The sequence below is a fragment of the Apteryx mantelli genome, chromosome 3, assembly GCF_036417845.1.
Source record: "Apteryx mantelli isolate bAptMan1 chromosome 3, bAptMan1.hap1, whole genome shotgun sequence".
NCBI classification, from domain to species: Eukaryota; Metazoa; Chordata; class Aves; order Apterygiformes; family Apterygidae; genus Apteryx; species Apteryx mantelli.
The window spans coordinates 24,977,629-25,004,026 of record NC_089980.1 but is presented as its reverse complement, the minus strand read 5'-3'; the positions used below and the strand labels follow the sequence as shown (position 1 = coordinate 25,004,026).

The window sequence follows — 26,398 nt, the reverse complement described above, 5'->3', positions numbered from 1 at the left end:
GTATTGTATGCTCCCAGGTACATCAGAGCAGCTGAAAGCAGTTGAGATACCACCTGCCTTTCCCAAGGAATCAGACTGACTTGCTGCAGTTTTCTTCATGTTGTCACGAGAATGTCAAGAAGTTGGGAAGCTGGTGAAATGTTTGAAAGCTCCAAACATTTGATGAGCGTTAACTCCTGGTGTGTTTTCCCACATCATTCATGATTTGTTAGGCTCTAATTTAAAGAGTTTCAGTCCTCTGAGGGGTATGTGCTGTAACTGCCCAGTCACTGGCTGCAAGCAAGTGGTGAATTGCTCAAGTGAACTGCTTATGAACACCCTACAGGCAGAATTTCATTCAAAACTGTTAAGTTAAAATTATGATTAATGATATATTTGCAGAAGTTATGATCAGTTTATGAATGATTCATGAAAGGAAAAAAGGAGACCAAATAGACTATGAATATCATTTGCAAGCAATAATTTAAAGCAACTTCATCCCCCAAGACAAGGTCCTTCTAGTCTTATATTTATCAAATGATATACTGTGATGCAATGGGCTGGTGCTGTGTTGTGAATAACTTGTTCCTACACAACATCAACACATCAAAATACAGACAAGTGAAGGTCCACTATCCAAGGCTCTCTTTCTGGGAATGTGAAGGTTGGACTTTTGAACAAGAACCATGTGCATTGCAGTGATGAGTGGTGAAACCCAGATCCTGCTAGAGATGGACATAGAGATTCAACCAGCACAGGCGAGGGGCTGAGGCTTCCCAGCTCTTGCTCAGTGCTGCAGAGACCAGCAGACTCACACTCAGGTGTGAGCAGCTGGAGGTGCTGCAGCCCAGCATCAGAACAAGCAGTTGGGCATCAGTGTTGACCCTGCACCACGGGGGGAGACACAAAGAGCCATCCCTGCCTTAGGTCTGAATCCACTGTGCTTTCTCGTGGAGGAGTGGAATTTACACCTTGATTTTGTATTTTCCTGTTAACCTCTCGCCAAAGCTGGTGTCCAGTGCCTTAAGAAACAAGATGTGTGGTACCAGAGATCCTTTTAAAATATTATTTATTATAATTCCTGTCTGTAGAAAAGCTCATCTGGATGCCGTCCCTGGGTTTCAGTGAAGGTCTTGGGATTTTGTGTTTTTCACTCACTTTTCCAACATGGTTGACAAGGAAGCACATGACTTTGGCCAAGGGCACTCAGTGAGTTAGTAGGGTCAACCACAAGATGACTCCAGGAGACTTCTGATTCTTCACTGTTCCTTTTTTCTAAGGAGTTGTGTTCTTCCCTGTTTTCTCTTTGGTACCCACTATCTGTGGCAAGGGTTCATGCTTTACCATTGCCGCTGGGAACATCTCTTTCCTGGGAGTCAGAGGAAACACAATGGCTGAGATGGCTTAAGGACATATAAACAGCACATTTGTAAGAATGAGCAGAGTCATTTGTTAGAACCAACTGGTAAAGCTGTAGAGTCCAGGTAAACGTTGGGTCACACAAGCCCTTATTGAGGAAGGGCTCAAACCAAGCACAAGCTGGGGAGCATTGTTAAAAGTTAAACTAAATTAAGTTATTGATTTAAACAATGTGAAATCAGACCGACTGAGCAAGAAAACTCAGAGACTTCACATACCACACTGACCCTAGCTTTAAGATTACTGCTGCTATGTAAGACATGCAGGAGTACTTCTGTCCCTCAGAGGCAGAAAAAAAAATGACAGAAAAATGACAAAAGATGCTCACTGCCCAGTTCCCTTGCAGCCAGCTGAACCTTTAACCTTCCCCATTCTCCAAACCTTAACCCTGAAAATTACTTTTACCTATGCTGGAATCTGCATGAAAGGGACACCACCATGGTCCCAGTGAAAAGATGTTCACGGACGAGGTCTCTTAAGAGTCCTCACTTCCCTTTGGCAGCCCCTCTCCAAATGCATTTCTAGCCTTGGCCTTTCTCATTCTCCCAGCCCAAACCCTAACCCTACCCCAAACAAGAGCATAACCTCTGTCTGAGCCTCCAGCAAGGCCCACAAACCATTTTCCCAGTAAAAAGGGGCTCACAGACCAGATCTCTCGGCAGCCCTCACCTCCCTTTGGCAGCCCCTCTCAGGCCCCATGCCAGCTGCACTCTTAGCCTTCCTCTTTTCTCCAACCCTTACCCTAATCCTTGAATTCAATTTTTAGATGTATATGAAATTTCACCAAGGACATCAGCCGTAGCTCAAACATACAGTTGCTCACAACCCAGTTCTTTTTTCAGTCCTCTCTTACTTTTAGGCAGTCTCTCTCCTGTTCTGCTCGAACTGCATCTCCAGGCTTTTTCTATCTGCTAGCGCTAACCGTAATAAGAATTGTAACATCAGGATGAACCTGCTGTTAAGTTCCCTCAGCCAGTTGGTCACAACCCAATTGTCTGGGTTGTTACAGCCCTCCCTGCCCTTTGGCAGCCTCTGTTCTCCCACATTTTAACTAGTGCTCTGGCTTTTTTTTTTTTTCTCTCAACCCAAATCCTTATTTAAAATCCTAAAAATAATAGTAGCATCATGTTTAGCATTCTTAAAGGGTCCCCATTGTCCAGATGGAAAGTTTCTCACAATCTGTTTCTCTTTTCTCTCCTCACTTCCCTTTGGCAGCCCCTACCCATCCCCACTCCAACTATAGCTCTAGGCTTCCTCCTTCTCTTAAAAATAACCATCATCCCAGGGTGAGCCTTCTGTATAGCCCCTTAGCCAAGTTCATTGCTGCTGCTGTGAGGAAACCCCTCTGTGCTAAGTGTGCACAGTAATAAGGAGATTTCTTACCAGCCTTGTTGAGCCTTGACATTCTTTTAGGAGTACATGACAAGAGTCAGCCACTACAAAAAGGAGAAGAAATGGTGCATGTGATGTTACAGCGATGCTTCAGGCAAGTATCTCTACCTTCAGGGTTGGACACTGTGACTGCAGCACTCTGATTCTGCACAGAATGGGTAAGGGGTTTGGAAACTGCTTTTCTCACTACAATTCAGACCCAGAAACATTTTCCATATGTTACTTTCTAAGATATGTTATTGCAGTAGCTGTAACAAGAGCAGGCACTGGAAAAGGAGACCATCTGTGTGCTTATGAATGGAAGGGATGTCAGACTCTGGGAACATGGTTACCCTACAGACTACCCCGTAAACCAGGTTCAGAGCCTCTGCATGGAAAGCGTCCTGGGCTTTTGGTGCAACAAAGAAGTAATGAACCAAGAGCTGCACTGCTGAACTAAACGTGTAGTCTAAACAGCAGCTGGTAAGATTGTAAAAGTTTTTTTTAGAAAAACCCTTCTTTTTAAATGTTGTGTTGTCAAATAACAGTCTCTAGACCGATAAAATGCAGCACTCAGGCATATCACTATGGTGCACAGCAGGATTTTTGGTTCAGACTAGCTGATAGAAAGCTTGATGTATCCTCATTCTGCTAGCTATCCTTCAGGCTGTGCTTTTAAGACAAACAGCAGCAGTGAGCATTTGTCTGCTATTTCTTACTTTTAAAACCAAGATGTCTCACAATCCAAAGTTAACAGATGGGCAGTAAGAAATGAGGGCATTGAGTTGTTTTGTCAGTTCCTCAAAGTCACTGGAATCACAACAACGAGAGGCTGGCACAGGTGAGAGAAGGCTTTGTGCTTTAGACACGGCCAGACGCAGTCCCTGGCCACTGCTGAGTTGTGTGCACCCCAGTGAGTCTGTGTGACTCGGACTGGGAGGTCCCAGGGAAAGACCACCCCTCTGCCCGTTTTGCACCTCCAGGCAGGTGAAAGCCCGGCCCCCATCAGTGTCAGTGGGCATACTCCCAGCAACATCCCTGGCACTAGCACTTCACCCCTCCCACTAACCTGCTCCATCATCCTGCTTTGGATCTGGAGAGAGGAAAGAAGCAGCCAAGTGAGAAGGGACGCTGAAGGAAGGAGCATCCTTACCTCTATTGCAGTCATCGAAAGCTGTGGTCCACCCTCTGCTAGGTTTTGAAATGCATCTAGGGGTAGGACAAAGAACAGCATACACTGTTAGGAGGAAGCGAGGTTGTAAGACCCACACGAAGCTGCTGCAGCCTGGGAGCAGAGCAGCTGCCCCTGCAGTGCGGAGCCAGGAGGCTCTGCTGAGCTTGGGTGTTCACATACGCTGTCTAACCGCATCCCGCTTCTGTGCTGGGGTAGCCCTTTCCCCTCTCTGCCCTTGCCCTGGGATCACAGCCTGGAAAGGTACCACAGGACTGCAGCAAGGCATCCCAGTGGCAGGGCCGGGATCTGAGCACGTCACAGAACACACCTTCCCCGCGCTTTAGCCAATGTGACCAGCTGCATCTGCTCTCATAATTTGTTTCAATATTACCTCGTGCCTGAAGAATGGCAGGAGAATGGAAAATTAATGAAACACATTTTCCCACAGGGAAACTTTCTGTTGGTCCTTTTCCATCCTCCCTGGCAGTGAGTGATCACAGTGTGCCCTAAAGAGAGCAATGCTCTTGAAATCATTAGTATGCCTTGTAAACTTCTCCCAGGGAATATGAATGCAGATGCTGCTGTTATTCATCTAGACTTTGAAATTATCGTTGCTGAAAGTTTTCTGACAGAATACTTTGCAGCCAGAAAATTCAAATCCATCCAAATATTGATATTCTATGAGCACATTTCTATTTCAGTTTGTCGAGGAGAAATGTTAAAATCCAAGTGTTTGGATAAAGTTGAAACACAGTGTTTTGAGTTCTTTTTATTTATTTTGAAATTACTTTTCTCTTGGAAATGTGTTGTTATAAATAGCAATAAAAAGTAGAACCAAATTACAGTCTGCCTATCTTAGAAGGAAACATTTCTGTAGGCTCATCAGGCTCCTCTCCAGGATCCTATTCCCCACTCTGAATGGAAGAGGCATTGTAAGATCATGAATATTTCAACACCTGCTTGGCTCTAGACAAAAGCACAAGGCTGGCTGGAAGGTGTAGGGCCAGGGCACCACAGCCCACTGCTCGCTGGGCCCTTAGGACAAGAAAGTTTCCTGTGCTCACAGTCGATAAAGCTAACTATAGCTGAGCTGAAAAAAGGCAGGGGAGGGTAAGTGTCCCTTTACTACTCCATTTCCTCCAGTTAAATAGGCTTTGCAAAGAAGCTGCTGCTTTTGGTTTGGGTCTAGTCTCTGGCTATCTTGAAAGGATGAGCAATGATTTAATGGGACAGATTTTATCTTCACTGCTGCATTCACATCATCATAAAAGTGGACTGTCTTTTATTCCTGTTTGGCACAGTTATCCTCTCCTGTAAAAATCCTATTCACAATGATTTGAAAAGTTTGAAAAAAATGTATTCCACATTAAACTCTCTGTAAAGTGATAACTGAAAGACTTGAGAACAATTTTAGATACTCATTACAGACGGCAATGAAACTTTTAGTGATTCCTTTCCAAATGGATTTAAAGGAATTGTCTTTATACTGGCACATAGTATGCAAGAGGATTTTTTTAATAAGGGGGGGGAAAAAAGATATTGCTACAATACTGCTTCAGCTATAAGAATTTCCGTCTACAGCAAGTGACATACATAATTGGGGAAATATGGGTGTTTAAAAGCTGTCTGTTTTTTAATGAAAAAAAGTATTAAAATCAGAAAACATGCTGGCTTTCTCAGCAGCCTCTGCTGCACTCCCTTGAAACGCAGTTTTAGAGTAGCGTCACTCACCCTGACCCATTGACCACTGATGGCCCATAAAACATCAGAGGTAAAAAAACCACTGGCAAAAAATGAATGCTCATTTCAATGTACTGCTAAAAACCAGCTCATTCCAAAGATGGCCTAAGCACACGGGTCACAACTGCAGGTTTGTTAACTGTCTGTATTTCCAGTCAAAACACTTGTAATCATGATAGTAAAAATTATGCTTTTGCAAAACAGAATTCCATTTACTTTTAGGCAAAGTTTTTGTTTACAGACGCTCGATCCTTGCAGCTGCCAGAAAATAACTGGACACAACACAGGGCACGGGCTTGTTTTTTCACTGACAAGGACCTCAGACCTTTTCACTACAGTAAGGTTGAGAGAACTTTACTGAGGCTGGTGGCAACATCTCTCCAGAAACAAACAAACAAACAAACAAACAACCTCCATTGCTGCGTTCAGACTTCTCCAATTAATAATCAGGAGAATTAATAATTCTCCTTTTAACTAAAACAGAGAGCCTTCCACTAGGCATGTATTGCCTCACTCCTCCTCAGCGCTGGTGCATGCACGCAGCCTCCCTTCAGCAGCACTGGTCTGCTCCACGCTACGCCAGGCGGGAAGCAGACTGGGGGGCTCAAGGTTGCGTGGAAGGGCACTGTTACAAATGCAGGCACATCTTGTTTTTAGAAAACAAGTCTTAATGCACAGGTCGTCTCGGCACAAGGCTGCAGAAGCAGGCTAAGCGCACCTTGGGCAGGTTGGTTGTTCCTGAGCGGCTCTTGGACATGTGTCGCCACATCCTGCAGCGAGCCCCTTGCCCCGGGCAGCTGTGCAGAGCAGCCCGCCCTCAGCCTGCCCTTGCCATGAGCCCGACTGCCGCGGTCCCGTCGCCTCGGCCTGCCCCAGGCCCTGGTGGCAAGACTCACCGGCCATGGTCTCCAGGCGGAGCATGCCGCAGATGAAGTCGGAGAAGCCAATTCTCCTGGTGGCATCGCCGTACCGCAGGACCATTAGCCGGAGGAGCTGCTCGTTGATGGAGAGGCCTGCAGGAGAGACACAGAGGACAGGGGGAGTGACAGCACAGGGGATGACGGATGAGCACACCCTAGAAAGAGGCTGCACCCCCACAGCTTCCCTCTCTGCCAAGCGCCATCTCCAGCCTTTTCTGCGGCACCTTCGTGCCGGGTTTGGGCACAGGAGCCTGAGCAGGGCCATGTAACACCACAGTGCTTCAAGTCACTTATTTCAATTGCAGCTTAGGTCAGCAAACGAGGAACTCTGAATTAAATAAACTGACATTACCTTGCTTTGCATTTTTACCTTTTATTTTCTAGAAGAAAGGGTGATTTTCTTTGGCTCATAACTGTTAAAGTTTGAGCATAGCATTTACAACATCACCAGTGCTTTCTGCTAAGCAGGGAGACCATGTGCTCAGGCTGTTATGCAGTATAGCATGCCCAGGATTCCTAATTTTTACATTTTCTTCTTATATTAGAAAATGGTCAAGGGTGCGTTTCTTTTTTATTAGCTGATTATTCAGTATTTGTGTCTCACTCTATTTCGATGGAAATTGGTATTCAACTGAATGAACAAAAATTGCCTTTTAGAATGATTCCTTTATCAGTTAAATAAAACTACCCTAAATGTGCTGGCTACATTAAAAAAAAAAAAAAAAAGCGTGCACTTAAAGCTGATTTACTAAACAAAAGAGAAATTTTCTGCAGAGTGCTGGACTGATGGCTTTGGGTTAATGTATTTTCTGGACTTCAGAAAAAGACAGTCTCATTTGCTCACCCCTAGTTTTTAATGGCTCAGCTGGAAGATGAAAAGTAGCTTTCCAGCTTTTTCAAACAGCTGTGAACTTTCCAGTTCTAAATGAACTCATCATGGAGCCAAATTAGGTGAATAATCAGATGAGGGGGAAAAAAAAAGTAATGGTTTCTCTCCACCTGTATAGGGGGAAGACATCACTGATGGAGGTGGATTAGCATGTCTACAAACTCTCGTTGCAGTCCCTAGGAGGGAAAGGTCTCCAGAAAAGTCACTTAAATTTCCTAAAAATTTCATAAGCAGACATACAATGCTGAATATTGAAATAGTGAAAATATATTTAGGCTTAAGATACATTTTAAATTAAGACAAACCCGATTTAGATTTTTTTTTTAGGAGGAAAAGATAGTAATTAAAAAAATCTGATTAATGAAATTTCTTCTTTGATTCTGGTTTAACAAATTTAAATCACTGCCAAGAACCCCTGTAATAGTGAGCAATGACTCCTTTTTAACACTTTAAAGGCCATGGAAATATACTGAGATCTCGCTGGAGAGCAGATTCCAGCAAAGTGCTGTTTAAGAGATGATATAATTGCACCTTACACTAGCAAAACAGTGATGATTTGGCATGGTGAGGCCTAGGTTATGCCTGTTCCGAAATCTATTTGCCTGGCAACATTTCTCAATTAACCTCATTAGTAAGAGTGAAGTGTAGATCCTCTCAGTTGCCAAAATATGTTTCAGTTATCTGCTGTTGCTTATTTGTTACTTTATTCCCCACACCTTTTGTCTGTTGGATTCCTTGCTCTAGTTTTAGTTGTTTTAAGATACTGGCTTTACATTTCACTTTTTAAATTATTATTATTTTGAAGCGTTTAACATTGCCAGTGAGGTGTTTCTAAGTACCCCAGGGCAGACGCTGGTGCATTTCAGGACAGCGCTGCTATCAGTGCAGCCAACCTGCTTGACGCTGGCTGAAGATGTGACCCATCACTATTACGCTTCTAAGCATTAAGACAACAGTGAAAATGCAGCAAAACACTGAAGTGTTTTGCTGAGGAGGGCTGGCCACTAAACACTTCAGGGTACAGCTGGTTGAGAGCTATATTTAGATATATTAGTAGCTTTTCTCAGAGGCAGCACCAGCCTCACGAGCTCTTTCTGGGGCTGCCCACTCTTTCCTGTTTAAAAGCCTGGGTCATCCAAATGCAAAGCCAGATCCAAATGTAGCAGTCGGGCTCAGGAGAAGGCAAGAGTGGGCTTAAAATTTTATTTTTTCTCACACTTAGAACTGCTTATATAACATGTATTGAATTAGCCAGTTAATAGTCTCTTTTTAATCCTTCAAATACCTGTACTGTTCTGGCTGCCAGGACTTCTCACTGTTCAATTTTCCTCCCAGTTTTACACTTTAGCACCTTTCTTACAGAATCAGCCTTGCAGCTTCCTTCGTTATCTGGCACATTAGCGCTGTGCTCCTCATGCCAGCGCTTGCTGGCTGCCACCACATCCCAGGATGTAGCAGGAATGCCAACGCTCCATTCACCTCTTAGGAACAAAAAAATTACACATATATCCCCCTGGTTGGTGGCTTCTACTGATAACCTTTTTGCATCGGGTTCCTCCTAGGAACAATGCAACTTAAAGCTCCAGGGAGCCAAACGGGAGCTTCTGTACTGTAAGGTTACAGGGGTGAGTTGCCATCTCCGAGACGTACTTCACACACAAAGTCTCCGGAGAGGTGGTCCAGCTTGAAAGCGTCTCTTCCACAAAGCGGACTGATGTACTCACTGGAAGTTTCAACCTTAGTGTAGCCAACAGAGGTCAGTACAAACTAAATAACAGTCTGCCACTGTAGCTTTCCTTCACAGACTTATTTACTGCCCTGGAGAGAATCACAGAAGGACTGAGGTTGGAAGGGACCTCTGAAGATCATCTAGTCCAACCCCCTGCTCAAGCAGGGTCACCTAGAGCACGTTGCACAGGATTGTTTCCAGGCGGGTTTTGAATATCGGCAAGGAAGGAGACTCCACAACCTCTCTGGGCAACCTGCTCCAGTGCTCAGTGACCCTCATAGGAAAGAGGTTTTTCCTCATGTTCAGACAGAACTTCCTGTGTTTCAGTTTGTGCCCGTTGCCTCGCGTCCTGTCACTGGGCACCACTGAAAAGAGTCTGGCCCCATCCTCTCTACACCCTCCCTTCAGATACTTGTACACACTGGTAAGATCCCCCCTCAGTCTTCTCTAAGCTGCCTGAATTCCAGTTTGCACCAAAGGTGCAGGAATCAGCTGCCCCTTGCTCCTTTCCCTGCTGTATATTCTGTCCGCGACCTAGAGGGACTAAGGATAATCCAGTCTCCAGGCTCGGGCTGACCTGGGGCCTCTGCTCAGCTCTGCTGGCTTCCTTTCTGCAGTGCCATGCGTGGGTGCCACCGCGCAGGTTGACACTTCTCCGCACCCCAGACAGCAGGACCATACAGCAAGGAGAAGGCTTTGTGGCGAAATTAACTTCTTGTCTCTACTTTCAGCAACAAAGTGATCCTTCTGAGACAGGTAGTGCTGAACAGAGCATTGATCTAACTGGCTTCTCTACACAATCCAAATCACTTCTTTCTTGAAGCTCTTTCTTCTTCCCTCTCTCCCTTTTCAGCCTTTCCTACACTGCCACAGGGAAAAAAGGGAGCTGCTCAGCACATCTGGGCATACCTGCTGTCTGTATCGCGTTCTTCAGTTCAGACACATCAAGAAATCCAGAATGATTTCTGTCTTCCCTCTTGAAAATATCCTGAAAAACAGTGTGAAAGCAGATTTCAGGCCTACATCAGCATTCCCCAAATTTACTACTACATCTAATTATGTAGGTTATTTTCCCTCCTTAATAAACAGGCTACAAGCAAATGTAACAGATTAAATGGACCATCACAAAGCAGATTTTTTTTTTTCCCAGAGGAACAGTCAGTACACCCTGACTCCTTGCAATCCTGACCCACTGCTAGACACACACTCTAGAAAGTTTGTCCTCAGCCTTCCACCACTGATATTTCCCAGCAGTAAAGGCAATGTCCTGTGCTAATAGATAGAAAGAAAGGCGTAAGGAGGAAGCAGAAGTTAAAAATGATTAGTTATCTCACTGCCCTCCAAGCATTTTTGTAGCATTAGAGCATAAGAAATCCCACAATTTTAGGTGAGTAGAAGCCTTTTGTTTTGCTCCCTTTCACTGGCTTACACATGCGGAGAGCAATGGGAATACTCATACCTTCACTGACAAAAAGACACCATCCAGAAAAACATCAAATAAGCCAGGAGTCATCAAGCTTCAGGAAAGTGTGGGGCCACCTTCTTAGCATACTCCTGACTAAACCCCTATGAGCCACAGCTACAGTCACTGTCAGTGGGAAGAGCACCTTTGCTAGCTGGGGAACGAGCACCACGTGCGTCACACAGCCTCAGACCTTAAGTGGGATGAAAGGAGCTTGAGTGGAGTAGCAAATTTCTTCCAGCCCACATAACTTTGAGGATTCAGGAAAACTCCCCCTCCTGAAGCAAGTCTGGAGGGAGAAGAACCTGACTCAGAGAAGCCATCTGAACTTAGGTGAGGCCCTAAACACCAAGCTACTGTCCTCACTGCTTCCAGGCCCAATGCTTCTCCTGGAGCAGAGACATCCCTGAAACCAGGGACAGTTTCATCAGATCCCATGCACTAAAAACTGCAGTAGTGAGGAAATGACGTTTTTCAGATGACTGTGTCTGAGAACTCATTTCAGCTCAGAAAGCTTTTAAAAAGTTTCAAGTGGCAGCACACAAACAAAGAGAGTTCCATCAAAGTCTGGGCCTAATGGGGCTTACCACCTTTTCCCACTTATTCCTCAATATTCCCTGCTTAAATATGCTTCGACTGCTCATTGTGAGCACTTTATATATACCACCTAGTACCTGAGCTGTCAGCCTTTGCATCAGAAGACAGAAATCAGACCCACTAAGCTGCCCAGCCCTTGTAATATGCTTCCCCACAGTCCTTTGATATCAGAGAGTGCCTGCACCCTGCTGATGAAAAGCTCAAGAGTTCAGTATCAGCAGAGAACAGAGGGCAGCCCACACGTACCATGTACTTAGTGAGATGTCTCCAGAGTCTCCCAAACTCCTGCAGCGTGAGTCTTCCATTAGAGTTGAGCTGTGCGTTTAGTTAAGAATCAAACAGTTAATGAGAGCTAAACCTGACTGTCTTCATTTCCTAGGATGCTGCCCAGGACACAGCTTCCTTCGCATAAAGAAAGACAAAAGACGCAGTCTCTGCTGCTTGTTACTTTGTGTGTGCCAAGAACTTTTCTGCTCTTAATTATATTTACAGTTAAACTTACCTTTTCTGGCACATTGTACAGCTGCTCACGCCTGTGCTCATAAACAGCAATTAGTTTGTATTTATATGGTGCTTTTAAGCACAAAGGTTCCTGCAGTGATTGTTCCGGTTTACATTTAGGCACTGAACACAGTGACCCTCGGGAAGGAACGAGACCCAGTGCTCCAGGCCCATGTAGCTTGTGTGCTTTGCGGTGTCTCTGTGCATGGGGCAGCATAGCATTAACCTTGGCTAGATCCTCCAAGCTGAGCATGCACAGAAGGAGAGCGTGAGGGGCTGATCCTCACCCCTGCTGTCAGTAGTCACCAGCAGCCCTTGAGTTGTACATATGCTGTAAGCAAGAAGACAGCTTCTCGTCATGGGCTGGTGTCAACAGACACCTTCCTGGGATGCTCTGAGGACTATGTCAGGGGACTTCCTCACCTCTGTACATCATCTAGGAGTCCTAGGCAGACATGCAACACTTCACTTAATGCAACTGGGGCAGCAAAAGCTCTCTGAAAGCAGAACTCATCTCCAGTGAAATATAAGCAGACACCACCACTGTCATGAAACTTGGCTGAAAAAGGTTGCTCCTTTCTTTGAAGGCCAGGACAGGTCACACTGTATATGGGTTGTATGCAGCCCAGAGACTGAAAAATCCATCTTGAATTAAAGCAGAGCAGCAGCTTTGCCAGCTCCTTGCACGTGCCATGCATTCACAGTGTCCTCTTAGACGAGAAGGGTTTTGGGAAGAGGGAAAAATTTCTTTTGCTGGGTAGATGCAGTAAGCTGGTAAGAGAGAGGCACTGCTGGTCATTTTTATTCATTCACCAGTAGTTTGTAAAGGTCTAAAAATGTCTCAAAGTTATTCCAAGGCATAGAAGAAAAGAGACAGCAAGCAAGCAAGCGAGAGAAAATGCACCAGGGAGAATTTATGTTTTCATCAAGAAGCCCTCTTGTTCTACAACGGCCAGCAATGTATTTCCAATGTTGTCTTGTTAACAGTAAAAAGAGTCTGCGATCCATCTAAATAGGGAAGGTACACACCACAGGATGAATAGCCTGCCAGGCACATGGCTGTGATTCAGCAGTGACAGTGCCTTCCTCCTAACACCAGCTTTTGCTAGAGGTGCTAGGAGTGCCGGGGCTTGGCTGCTGCCTTCCCAGGCAGGTGTGGGTGCAGCCGTGGTGGGAGAGCAGAGCTGTGCCCAGGCTCTGTGCTGCCTCCTTACCCTAGGCTCTGCTTGGGACCCCGAGCCCAAGGGTGAACACTCACAGGGGGAAAATCAGAGGACAGTATCTACTGGTAGTAGTAGGTTTCAAATTGGAGGCTGATCTCTGTCTTTCAACAGAGACACTCTCAGAGCCAGGGCATGCGTGACAAAGTCCTGCATAGACTCTGGGACAGTTATTTATTGAGGCTTGTGGCTAATATTTACTTGCAGGTTCTCACACTGGGATGCTCAGCTCGGCCATAACTCAAGGCAAGGATGGGCAACGCTGGGGAAGTTTATTGCTTCTGCTGAAAGGATACATCCATCAGAGCTAAAATGCTTCTACATGAATCGAAGCTGAATCTTCCTCCCAGGCTGGCCATTTCATCTGCAAGGATTGACAAAACAGAAGAAATCAGAGGGAGCAAGGTGGGTGGGAGAGGCACCATTCCCCCGCTGGATGAGCGCTCTACCTCCAGGTCACTGTTTGGAGGGAAGGGGGACATCAGTCTGAAAAATATGTCCCTGGAAAGCCCCAGGACCTGGCTCAGACTCTGAGGGAGCTCAGCAGGGAGGGCAACAAGTCAAGCTGAGATCCATGAAAGGAGCCTGACACATCTCAGACATCAGCAATGCTCCCTGCTCCAAGGAAAGCTGACCAGCTTAGACTCACAGTTACTCTGCACAGTCTGCACCCACCTGCCTCCCCACTGGAAACTATTCCCCGTGCGAATATAGACTGATGAAAAGACAGTGATAAGAAAGGCTATTTATGCTGAGTTAGCGAGCCCGAGAGCACTCAGCTTTGTGCATGACTGAGCGGTTTGAGCCCTCGGGCTGTGCCCATGACATGCTGTATTTGGAGTGGGCAGGTTAGGAGGGGTGGGAAATGCTGACAGTCAGCCCTACATGTCTGCAGACGAGTGCTGCAGATCACAGTGGAGCCGAGGGGGATTGGGGTACAGCAAGGAGAGCAGGGGGCACAGCTGCCTAGGGTGCTCGGTGGCATAGCCCTGCCAGGGACCGGGCTCCTGCTGGAACTGGAGGAGCTGGAGCGGTACAGGGAGGCTGGCCATGGGGTGTCTAGGAGAAGGGCAGCATGGCAGCATGGGGCAGGGTAGGCACAGTGTCTCGGGGCAGAGACCTCCATGGCACCACTCACAGACCGCAGGGCAGAGCCAGGGGGAGAAGGTGCAATTCAGCAGTTGGGCAGGCACGAACACGTGACTTTGCTGGCAGCCACACTTTGAAGTGTCTGTTGGCACCTGGGTTGGGTTGCATTGCCCTCTTCATGTGAATGATACTTTCATTTTTTTTGAATAAAACCAAACTGTTCCGAGCGTAAAGGAGCCCTGGCGGAGGCATTCCTCGTTCTTGAGGCTCCAATAGTGCAATAAGCCACACTGAAGATTTTTTGAGGACCATCAGGACACCACTAAATACTCTATCTAATTTACACAAGAAGAAGGATAGGGAAATGTGAAAAGACATTAGCTGGGTGGTAAAAGCTTTACCTTGCAGGACCTCTTCATTAAGGAGTTGTTGCAGCTGTGAGGCATCAATAACTGAGCCCTAATGCAAAATAAAACAGAAAGAGAGGTCTGTGAACATAAGGTCTTCTCCTGCCTCACTTTTGCTTCAAACTTCTTCACTCGTGCACTGTGGCAGCTCATAAGGAACTCTGCTCTTGACAGGTGAGCTGCAAATCAAGCCCTCAGTGCCCTGGGGCCACCTGCTGTCCTCTCTTGCCAGGGTCTGTAGGGAAGTTACAAGCACTCCCAACACCACAGGATAGCATCTCTGCTTTCAGTGGTGATGGCAACACTTGCCTACTTCAGTGGCATCCTCTTCACTGGCCTCAAGCTGGGGAGCTGCTGCTCCACAGGTACAGCAGGGTACCTGTGTAAGTGAGCTGAGAAGATGGGTGCTATTGCCTTTCAGCTGCTCGGCCCAGCACCGTATGAAAGTCTCCCTCCCCAGGCAAGACACTTCCAGCGCATTCAGCATGACAGCCTGTGTCATTTTCACCTTAGTGCATTGATGTAACTATTAACTGCAAGTGGTCTATTGTGCAAAGACTTTTAGCGGTGATTTTTTTCTCTTGACTAAGTCAAGGAGTCCTTTATAACAGTTTATTAAACCATTAAAAGCATCTCTGTGAACACATGCAGTTTGGCTCAGAAAGAGCAGGAATCAATTACTCAAACACTGACTGATGTCTGGTTTCCAAATGCCATAAAGACAAATGGAAAACGAAGCTGATGAGAAGAGGGAATAGCTGAGGCTTTCTAATTGCTTTTTTGTAAAGAAACAAACCAAAGACAAAAAATGCACACGTGCAATCCCACCACCAGCACCACCACAAATCTCCACTCCTCCTCTAATATACGGGGCTAGCCAATCTATTCCAGCTCAATGTCCTATTTTTCTGGGGATTTTGGCAGATGAGTCAATACTGTTTCTAGGGTAGCCACCTGAGGATAAACATACATTTCCAAAAAAACATTTTTCTAATTGGATGGGTATGAACATTGGAGATTAGTTTTTCTTTTACAAATCCACATGCCTTTTGTGTTTTTATTTTTCATCAAGACATTACAGATAAGGTACCTGATTAGTGTATCTTAGGAAGATAGTCTTACAGGAGCTGTCTTGGTCGAGTCTCGGTTCATCCTGGATCAAAGAAAAAGTATGCACACAAATAATTCAGTTATTCAGGAAGCAGCTCAAGATCTGAGGAAGATGACAGAAAACAGGTGGGATGGAGTTCAGCAAGGAAATGAATGAGAATAGAGATATGAGGCCTGATCTTTACTGACAGCCCTCAGCTGAGACCACTGGCTCAAGGCATGTGAAGATGCACCAAGAAGGGTATAATAATACGAACGAAGAAAATACAGCAGCTGTGGACTTTTCCCTTCTCTAGTCCCTTCTAGGCCCCCTTCGAAGGCAACCTTGACTGCACCTGAGCGATGCTGGGGAGTCTGAGAGAGCCAGGTGAGGGGGGACACGATGAAAGTGGTAGAAAGTGGATAAAGTGACAAGATCCCAGCCCTGTAATCCTTCCTTGGGCAAGTGTATTCCTTCAGCTCTGTGAGAGATTATTTACAGCAGTGAGGCCCACTTGCTTAGGCAAGAGCAGAAACAGTGGGTGCTGTATTTGTCAAAGGTAAAACGTTGGTTAGTAACACCCGCCAAATAAATTGACAGCTAGTCAGTGGAAAGGATAATAAACCACCATTTGCATTACCTCACTAATGGGTCTTAATTGAAGGCTGAAAAATGAATCAAAAGAAAAGGACCCAATTTTCCCTTCTCTTGAAGCAGTTTTACATCTTTGACTTCAAGGACCTGCACTCAGGTTGCATTACCATAAATAAGAGCCCACGCAGAGGCAGTTTTGCAAGCAACCCTAGCTTCAAGCACCAGGAAGACAACAGCACTGAATAGACTCAGACTCTATTGAACAGATTCAGGCTCACCCAGTTTTCAGGTGTACTCTCCCTTAGGTCTGTGAAGATATCCTCATGAAAATCAGAAGAAATCTGTTTTGGGCCTAGCCTGCATGGACTCCTCTGCTTAACAAGGTGAAAGCTCTAAATGAAGTTGTTCCTACAGGGAGAGCATGTATGCCCCCCACCTCAGATGTGCCTTCTTTTTATAAAGGGTCAAACTCACGCTGTGACTTTTTCCTCAGTTTCCCCCTGTCTTCTCCTTGGATACCCACTTTACAGACACTGGAAAATTTTAATGTTTTTGAAATATTCTCCCCCCTGCTACATTTGATTGATTGATGGGTTGTAAGGTGGGAAGGACAGACTGACAGGCTGGAAGAATGACTGTATAAACTTTGTTTCCTTAAGAAACCAGGGTATGAAAGAGGCAAGTGTGAAGAGGAAGGGCTTCGGTCTGAATCTCTTCTCTCCAGCTTGGCCCCGGCTTGGCCACCTTCTGTCACAGCAAGGTAAGGGTGCGAGAGCTGAACTCAGGACAGGTACCAGGTGGTGAAAGGAGACAAGGGCAGAGCAGTGGTTGGTGTACAGGGAAGGGAAGGAGAGAAAGTTTGGCTAGTGACCGGTCATGATAGCTCCCTGGGAACCATTCACCAGCACCAGTATCTAGATCAGTTTTCACAGCCTCTTACCTTTGGCAGCACTGGGCTAAGCGGGTAGTTTGGCTCCCTAGAAAAGAGTTACAAGAGTCACACTGGGAGAGAATGGCCTTTTTGGAGCCCTGATTTGCAGGCAGGCGTTGACAGGACCACTCTTCCTGGCCCGTACTCTTCCTGGCCACTCTCCCTGGTCCAGTAAGGTGCCCAGCGCTCAAGCCTCCCAGGCTGTCGCAGTTCAGTTACACCCTCCCAGGTCTCCCTGTGCAACCACACATGAGCAGGTCTGAGTCTCTGACCACTCTGGCACCATCACCTACCCTGAGCTGCCCCTGGCGGGGACCAGCAGCAGAGAATGGGTGACTGGTCACACTACTGAGCATGCCAAGACTAACCTTGCCAAGCAGAAGCCAGGACTGCCCTACCCTGAGCCACACAAAAAAAAATCACCTGTTTTCCCTTTACCTAGTTTAACAGTCATGAAAATAAAATCAAACACTTTCTTGAATCAGAGCATGCAGGCTATGAAAAGGGAACATGTTTTAAATGTTTGCAGACTACATAAAATTAAGCCAGGGGCATCATTCCTACAGCTGCTACTGAGGCTGTCTCAGTAGCAGCATTCAACATTTGAGGTTTGCTTTCAGTGAAGAAACTAGGCAAGCCAGAAGTCTGTGGAATTTCCTAAGTTTCCTCAGGCTCACTATGAGTCGTCAGCCTCCAGACGGCGAACATGGTGCCACATATGGTAACCCACAGAGTGCTCTCTCAGCACATAGTGCTTGTCCTCCCTTCTCCTTAGTACAAGCCATGGTGCCATAACTGTGAGTAGTAGTTGTGCCTAGCTGCTTAGGGGACTCCTGTGGTCCCTTAAGACAGTCTGAAGAGCAAGACCCAGACTCTCAGTACTATTTGAGTGCTAGGCACTCACTGAGACCTGTGGGAAGGGGATGCACTCTTTTTAGGGCTGCCCTGGAGCTCACTCATGAACATGTGTAAGGGTTGTAGGCTCTCTCAGAAAAAACTACCTCCCAGGGCTGAGCTGTCTTATGCATGAATCATCACGCTGAAGTCAGCCTAGCTCAAAGGACAGTCTTCTCATGTTTGTTTTTCATAACTAAGCAGTTGCCATAGTTGATTCTGGGATATTTTTGCCAGAGACCAATGGCCAGAAAGCAATCTCATTATTAAAATATGGGTCTATGAGGTAAACTCTCTTATCACCTCCACTATAAAACTTACTGAAGGAAAACCACTGTGCATCTGATGCTTGAAGCTATTTAGTAACCTGATGCATGAAGCTATTTGGTAACACTGAGTGCTGTGGTTTCCTCCTTTAGATAAAGCACAACTAGATGTTTATACAAAAATCTGGTAAAAGCTGTCTTTACATTAATTAGTATACCACTTTTCCATCAAACTTATCCTTTAAGGCACCTCTCATACCCATAGGGAGTCCTACCAGCCAGTCTGTGTAAGGAATCTACTCACAGCAAATGGGTCACAGGATCACAGCCTTTCACTGGTCTTTGCTTCTCCACCACCCTGAAGAGAGTGGGGAGCTGATCCTTATGGGGTCCAGCTGGCACAGCAGTTATGACTTACTTAATGACTTAGGAAAAACAAGCTCTTGGTCCTCCTTTCATTAAAGAGAGATTTCACCACAAGCTGGCAGGACGTATCTCACAACTACTGCTCACTTGTGTGCCCCAGGAAGTGTGGCTGTTTGTATTGAAGATGAGACCTCTGATGACTGCAGATGAGCTATTAATCTGTTCTGCAGTGGCCACCCTACACATCTGATTGTATACATCCGATTCCCCTCAACACAGCCCTTAACACTCAGCTTTGTCTTCCCAATGCACTTCTAGAGAATGTTAAAAGCAAATTGCCACATTAGTTATCTTGACAATAAACTGTTAAATGTTGGAACACTGTAAGTTTGGGGCCTATGAGGAGTACTTATCATCATCCTACCCATTGTAGTCTTGATTCTTCAGGAAAATTCGTAAGAGAAATTCAAATTTTTCGTCTCCTGATGTAACAGGAAGGACAGCATAGATTCCTGGGCTCAGGATGAAGTAGTTGGTTACATCTCGGGCCAGGGCAAAATCTTGTTTCAGAACTGTGGCGTTCTCCTGAAAGAAAAATATAGCTGACAATCCACGCCTCCATGTCAGGAACCAAAGTAAATCAGTAAGTGTGCTCACAGCAGTCTTACATTCCCACAAATCTCTGCATCTACACTGGATCTAAGATGCCTTATTCTCCGTAGTGGCAGACAAAGCCTGCCTAGGATACAGCCTCTCTCCCAGGATGCATCAAAACTGCACAAGGGTGGAAGAAGTGAAAGAAATAGAAGGCAAAATGTGGATGAGTGGATTTGAAGTCAACTTCAATTAACATTCAGCAGGCTGGAGTTCATCAAGGAACCAAGGGCGAATACTGTTACAAAAAATTCCTTGAGATACAGCATGACTCAGAGTGGTCAGAGACCTCACAAAGCATCTCACCCAGATGACAATGCTTCAAGAATCTCATCCCAAACCTTCCAGAAAGTGTTGTAAGAAAATAGCATAACCTGATCTTTCTTCTGTTATTCCAGTATTTTTGCTGAGATGAAACAAATACAATGTAACAGCTATTACTATGATGACATGTAAAGATAGCATAATAAAAAACCCTTACTAAACATATTCCCCAAAATATATCAGTGTGTATAAATTCCATTTAGAATGGTTATACAGCGTGGCAGAGTTATTTATGAGCCATGCCTTTGGGAGAAAATAACATAAAACTGCTATTCTGGGAGAAAAAAAAATGACTACTGTTACAGAGGGGTTAGGAGGTGTGTAGACTGCATAATACTTGGGTATTATGGGTCAGATCTTCAGCTGATAGAAATGGGTGATGTTGCAAAGAAATAAATGGCACAAAATCCTTTTTTACTTTTGGGTCTCATTCCACATTCCTTCTGGTAAAAAGCAGAAGCAGATTAATATCTCAATGAAGTCAAAACTGGTGAGAGATAAGAATCAGGCTCTATACATTGCTCAGCTCTATCACACAACATTAAACTTCCCTCACAGCCACGCATTAGTGTTTCATGTCTATATTTAATCAAAGGCTTCCTAGAGCTATCAGATATGTCCATTCGGTTTTGCATCCTTGACTGCACTGTATTCCCCTCTCATCCTGCCAAGGGATAATATCCATTTTGCCTCACAGCAAAGATTTGATGCATCTCAAAAGGTATTGAATGATGAATAATGCTGCTGATGAATAACGGCAAGTGAAAGTTGTTGAGAGAGGAAGAGTCGGGCCACGTGACTCTTAGAACTTGCACTCTCCTTGTGTAAAGAAAACCTGTGTAAACTTCTATGCAAAGATACCACCTCTGGTTGCCCTCAGGCACTGATGTGAGAAGCTGGGAAATAAACCAAGGGAATATACCACCACGCACATACCCTGGACTAGGCTTTACTGCTATCAGGGGCAGGATGCTGGACTGGCTAAGAGAAGCTGGTATAACAGCTCCCATGTTATAAAGCTTAGGCTTTGTCTATGTGGGAGTATTTTCTGTATAACTTTCTGTGTGGATTTGTACCAATATCATTACATTACTAAAACCTATGGTGTGGTCACTTTTGTGATAGAGTAGCATGGCAGTCCACTTTCCTTCATTAACCAGGCACCCCACAGTTACCCTGGTGGCCTTTTTAATGGTCTGCTCTGTCCTTGCCATTCAGCTCTCACGTGTCCTGCAATATGCCACATTTCTGAGGGGAATCAGAAGCCTGACTTGAGCCTGAGCTGAGCACCCCATGGAGGCCATGTTATGCAGAGCTGACATACTCACTGAATTTCACCCATCCTGGGGAATATACCAGGAGAGAGAAAAATTAAACACACCTGAGGATCAGTTTGAGGGGAAGAAAGATGAAGAATAAATACAAAGCAAGAACAGTGCAAAATTGTCCTCTATTTTACCTCCCTGATTAGACAACTACCTCCTTCTGAAGGAACCAAGAACTCTGCCATCAACTCCCAGAGTGGGTCATTTCTGTCCAAATGGGTGACTAACTAAGGTGGGCATACATCATGGTAGAGTATGGAGGGATCTCAGTATCTGGTGACTCTTGGAGGACTACTGGTGAGGATCCTGAAAGGAGTGATTTCCCCATTTACCAGGAGCAGGAGCTATTCCCATCAGGCAAAGCCAGCTCCATGGCATCCTGCAGGACTAATACCTGCTCCAGGCAAAAGATCTCCTTGTATAGAGACTGGGACCTCCACTCACTGGAGGGATGCTCTTTTTATTACGCCTTTTACTCCTCATGAGAGATCACTGCCACTGTTTTTTATGAGCTACAAAGCCATAGCTGTTAGAGTTATGGCATCAATTATTCACAGTCTGGGATTAGGACAAACCTCTCCTGTAATCAGGAGAATGTGAAGTTAGGATCATACCAGCTTCTGCTTCCTTTTTATTCTTCAGGCTTAGTCTTCCCTGACCCACTCAGCCGACAACAAAAACACTTTGGAAAAGGCTAGCATCCATCTGCACTGGCAACTGCACTTTCAGTAAGCCTGGCAACGCTCTGACAATAACTGTCCTTGCAATGGCACATCCTTGGACGGTCACCGAGTAAAAACCCCAGACAAGTTGTGGTGGAGGTCCCAGGAAAGGCGTGGTTTGGCTCTGCCATGGTCTGGGGCAAAGCCTTCCCATGGGTGTTGGGAATGGAGCTGTTGAGCTCCCAATGTGCCCAGCCATGCTGAGCTTTGCACAGCATTTGTTTGACAGAAAAAGGTAGGATGAGTAAGACAGGCCCATTCTAGGGGAGCAAGAGGCAGTTCTTGCCCCTGCTTGGCCTGAAGCGCTGCTTGAGCACTGTGGTTTGTGCCAGGCTGTCATGCCGTGTGCTGCACCAGCAAGGCATCTCACCAGGACTGCAGGGCACAAAGGACATTGTCTTGGCATCTGCTGCAATCTGGTAATCCTCTGAGTTTCCTGGGGCTATTCTGGGGTGCTACAGAGATGAAAACTCAACCCTCCCTCTGTTGAGATATGAAGAAATGAGACTAAGACTGCCTAACCTTACCCTTCCTCCGGCATTCTAACATAGAAAGCATCCAGAAATTCTCTCAAAATACTGATTGCTCTCCTTTTTACAGCCCAAGAGGCAATTTAGTCCTTCATTTCCATTTATAGGTAAAATAAGCCACACAGAAAACAACAGTGTTCATGATGCCTGATTCTGCTTACCCTGAAGATCAAAAAGCCAATCTTCAGTTTCTGTGCATCCAATGTATTATCAGCATGTTTTTGTATGAGTGAAATGACCACATTATAGGTTTTTGGGTCATAATCTGTCACTTTGAAGAAACACTGAGGGTTCCTCGAAAGTGCACCTGCTAAGAAAGTGTTGTTATATTAGTAGTGGTCACATAATAGTGCTTAGATGTCCCCTTAGTAGTCTGTTGTGTTACATCTTGCTTATATACACCCGGAGGAAGAGGCAGTTCCTTTTCCAAGATGCTTTTGATACAATAGAGCACTGCAGTCTCTACATTATCAGTAGGGGGTTGAGGCATATGGAGTTAAACTAACTGGCCATTAATCATTCTAGAAATCTCTGGCAAAGTAATAAATGTCATGGAGATTTCCCAACCCCCCACCATGTGTTTCACCTACATGGTACACCTTCTTTGAGACAGGAGAGCAGTGATTTTCAACCCCTGGGCAGATCCAGTGGCTGAGCAGAAAAGGGCTGTGGCTTGAAAATCACAGCACGTAAAAGACAAAGATAAAATGGGCCAAGCTATCCTTCTTTTCCTTCTGTTAGTTTTTGTCATGGAAAAGACAGAGTGTTGAGGGCCAGAAAGAAATGGCTTCTTCTTGGTTAACAGGAAGTGTCACTGATAAGCAACAGCAAAATGCTCAAACTGGGGGCAAAGAACTGAGGTGGCAACATCTGCTTAAACCAGTCTAGACTTTAAGCCAGTAGTTATGGCATTTGGCTTTGAAAGCTGCATTTTAGCCCAAGACTGTTTTTGGACATGAACTCAACTAGAGGGTTGGTGGCAAAACACATTTCTGAGGATGATGACTCCCTCCCCATGCTCTCAGTTCAACACCTCCAGCTTGTCACCCAGCCTGGGCTCTGATGGGTTCCAGTGTCTTCAGTGCACAGCATCACATGCACTGTTTTATTATCATCCCCTGAGATGGTGATCAGGGTTATGAGAAGACTGGAACCTGTAAGTATAAACTTGTCTGCTGCTGAGGCAGGGATCAATGCTGCAGATTAAAGCAGCTCCTTCATTGACCAAATGCCATCATCTTAGATTAAAATCACAAAGCCCCCAAAGTGATGCAGCAGCAATAAAAGTAAAATTAAATAAAATAATAACAACAATAACTATAATAACAATAATAATAATAGTCAGAGCTTGCAATGCCAAAACAGTCCTGGCACAGGCAGCAAAGCCAACAGTCTTATCTGCTCAAAGGATTTTCTACATTCCAAAACAGAGGCTTGGAGCAGAATTCTTTCATTTCATATCCATTTAATTTCAGAATATTACTCGCCCTGAGAAACCAGCCACATATGTTGCCAGATCAGACTTTATAATGAGGTCCCTAGTAGCACCTACTGCAATTGACCAAAGAAAGACAGACAAGCACATTTTGATTTAAAGAGTTTAGGGTTTCTAAATCACAGCTCTTCTGTTTTAACTCAGCAGCCAGTGCTGCTGCTTTGTTTCTGCCTCTTTAGCTGATAGGTGCTGTAATGGGAAAGAGCAGGCTTTAATAACTGGCAATCAATATTTCTGCAAAGTGGGAATCAAAGCAAATGTTTCAGTGTAAGCACTGGAGGAAAGGAGGAGAGAGGACAGGGTGATTGCAGTGGGCTTTTATTACCAGGGGAATAGTTGTTCCTGCCTGTGGTGAGCACTGGACTCCACCGGCAGATGTGCCTGTCCACAGACCATGTTGTGCGGTTCTGATCTCCAAAGTCTAAAAACGTCGGGGTGCTGTCGCATATATACAGCCAGGAAAAGTGCTCCTGGAAGTTTTCACAGGACATCCTGCAAAGAAGAAGGTCTCACCTTTCAGTCTGAGATGCCAGCCAGTTATTCATGTTCAACTGCAATGTCCTCCAAAGGAGTTACAGAGTAGACCCTGCAGGCTGTACCTGAGCTGGCTGACGCCCTGCAGAAGAGCTGAGCTTTTGGCACATTCAAGCCACCCTAAAGCCCCAGTGCAGTTACTGGGCATGTTCAATAGTGCCAGGTGGAGCCCTTCTGTCTCCTGTGCATCTCTGCCACAGTGGCCCTGTGTCCTGCCCCATATCCAAGCTTGGTTCAAGCCTTCAGCATTGATCTCGCACTAGCCTGCTGTTCCCCCTGCTGCCCTCAGAGCCTCACTGGGCAAATGTACACTTTCTGATGACTAATAGCTTTTATAAAGGAGGGCTCACCCATGGCTGAATTGGATCTGAGAGTAACCAGAGGCTGTGAAAAGCCACAAGCATCTTCAGACCAGTCAAGCGTGTAAGCTCAGCCACCTATCCCCTCTGAATAGCAATCAATCTGAGATTCAAGCTTGTTACTTTACTGGGAAGGGCAACATGACACAATAACCAGGCATCGGGGAGCTGAATTTTCAATTCTTTCACTTTTTACCAGCCTGTTGCATAATCTTGGCCATCTCCACTTCTCTTGGTCTGTTTCCTTTCCTGCCTTCTGTCAGATTTTGAGACCATGGGGCCTGGAAAACCTCCAATTTTCTGTTTGTGCAGGGCTAACACAGTGGTGTTCTGGAACCATTACTAAGAGCAGAGAAAACCAATGCCTAGCAGATCCCGTTCCATAATGAATGCCAACAGAAAACCTGGTAAATGAAAGCATCAACAGGAAAATACCAGAATTCTCCATCATCTTTCTTTCTGCAGAGGGCTTCTCTGTTTGTAGGCTCAACATGATCCCACTCAGGAGAACTGAAAACAGGAACAAATCAACAAGCAGTTTTGAGATGCACAAGTTTCCATCTCCCTGGCCTATCCCTTCATCTACCCAGCTTGTCAAGTTGTGAGGGATCAGGAGAAACAGGCAAACTGCATGTTGGAAACAGGACTGTGTTCAATACCTTTTTAGCCAAGGCCAGAAAACAGGGTGCTGGTCCTTGCTATAACTGCCCTTGAGTCACACACTCACAGATGGGGAGTCCTGCCCCTGCCCTCTGCATCCTGATCACCCGCCCCCAGATCTAAGAGGTTAGCGAGGTACTGAGGCTTAGCATTCCTAAGTGCTGATATTATATCACCATGCAGAGAGCACATTAGCCAGTCAGTTGTGTTATTTCTAGACAGCAGGTTTATAATTAAGTGATAATTGTACTTTCTGCAGAGTGTAAGATAAATAAACAGAGCATGAATCAATAAGTTATTGATTTATGCAGTTTACTTGTGAATGCGCTCTACTGACATTTCAATTACAGTTAGGATTATAGCTCACCCTTCCAAAAAATGGGAGGGTACTGTCTGAGCAGATAGCTATTATCCCAGCCTGCATCACCCACTGGCCCATCCAGATGTTGCATGCTAGCCTGGCTTTTTTCTCAGCAGAGGAGTTATAAATGATCCTAGTACCAAGCAAAGGTGAGATTCTTGCTATTAAATCACATAAGGGTGACACCTGTACATCTCTCTAATCAACAAAACACTTGATGAAGTTCCACTGGGAAACCAACATTGATTTTGCCAAAAAACTGTTGCAGTCTTTCCTCTGTATCATTATCTTCTGGGAAGAGAAGTTAGCTTGTACATGCAAGAACAAAGCACTCTTTGCCTCTCCAAAGCTGCATGCAGGATCCAAGAGAGCAGTTCAGTTCAACCAGTGGCACTTTGTTTTTGCAATAACTGAGGGCCCTTTTTGTCTCTCTGTGTCCAATACCACATAAAAATACTGTCCTACTCTCAGGGACTCTGCTAATTATCAACCTCCCCAGATTCAGACTCAAGGGAGGGGAAAGAGGGCAGGAAGGCAGATGCACGATTGCAGCAGGACAACTCTCTAGTAGCAGCCAGCCAGGGCTGGGAGCGTGTCCAGAGCTTACTTCAGATGATAACTGTTCTCTCATCCAAGACTTATCTGGAATTATTCACTGGAAAAACTACGCTTAGACAAAAAGAAATACCTGAACTAGGCTTAGTGAGGAGCACACATAAAATCAATGCTGCATTAATATTCCCAGGTCTGAACTGGATTTCTGTGGGCAGTGGCTTTGCAGATGGAAGTAAGGCTT

The 26,398-nt window shown here is 45.4% G+C and overlaps 1 protein-coding gene across 1 annotated transcript in view; it reads right to left on the bottom strand.

Moving 5' to 3' along the window:
• Positions 1 to 970: 970 nt before the first annotated feature.
• Positions 971 to 26,398, bottom strand: part of CAPN13 (calpain 13) — a 44,608-nt gene continuing 19,180 nt past the window's right edge. Inside the window, exons 8-21 of the mRNA XM_067294684.1 lie at positions 25,017 to 25,091; positions 24,014 to 24,180; positions 22,355 to 22,503; positions 19,063 to 19,223; positions 17,122 to 17,158; positions 15,588 to 15,650; positions 14,492 to 14,549; positions 13,298 to 13,365; positions 11,527 to 11,595; positions 10,131 to 10,209; positions 6,580 to 6,696; positions 3,923 to 3,978; positions 2,782 to 2,834; positions 971 to 1,348 (exon numbers count right to left, since the gene is read on the bottom strand). Of these exons, the coding sequence (XP_067150785.1) occupies positions 2,808 to 2,834; positions 3,923 to 3,978; positions 6,580 to 6,696; positions 10,131 to 10,209; positions 11,527 to 11,595; positions 13,298 to 13,365; positions 14,492 to 14,549; positions 15,588 to 15,650; positions 17,122 to 17,158; positions 19,063 to 19,223; positions 22,355 to 22,503; positions 24,014 to 24,180; positions 25,017 to 25,091 (1,126 nt within the window). The 3' untranslated portion in view covers positions 971 to 1,348; positions 2,782 to 2,807. The remainder of the gene's footprint in view (positions 1,349 to 2,781; positions 2,835 to 3,922; positions 3,979 to 6,579; positions 6,697 to 10,130; positions 10,210 to 11,526; positions 11,596 to 13,297; positions 13,366 to 14,491; positions 14,550 to 15,587; positions 15,651 to 17,121; positions 17,159 to 19,062; positions 19,224 to 22,354; positions 22,504 to 24,013; positions 24,181 to 25,016; positions 25,092 to 26,398) is intronic.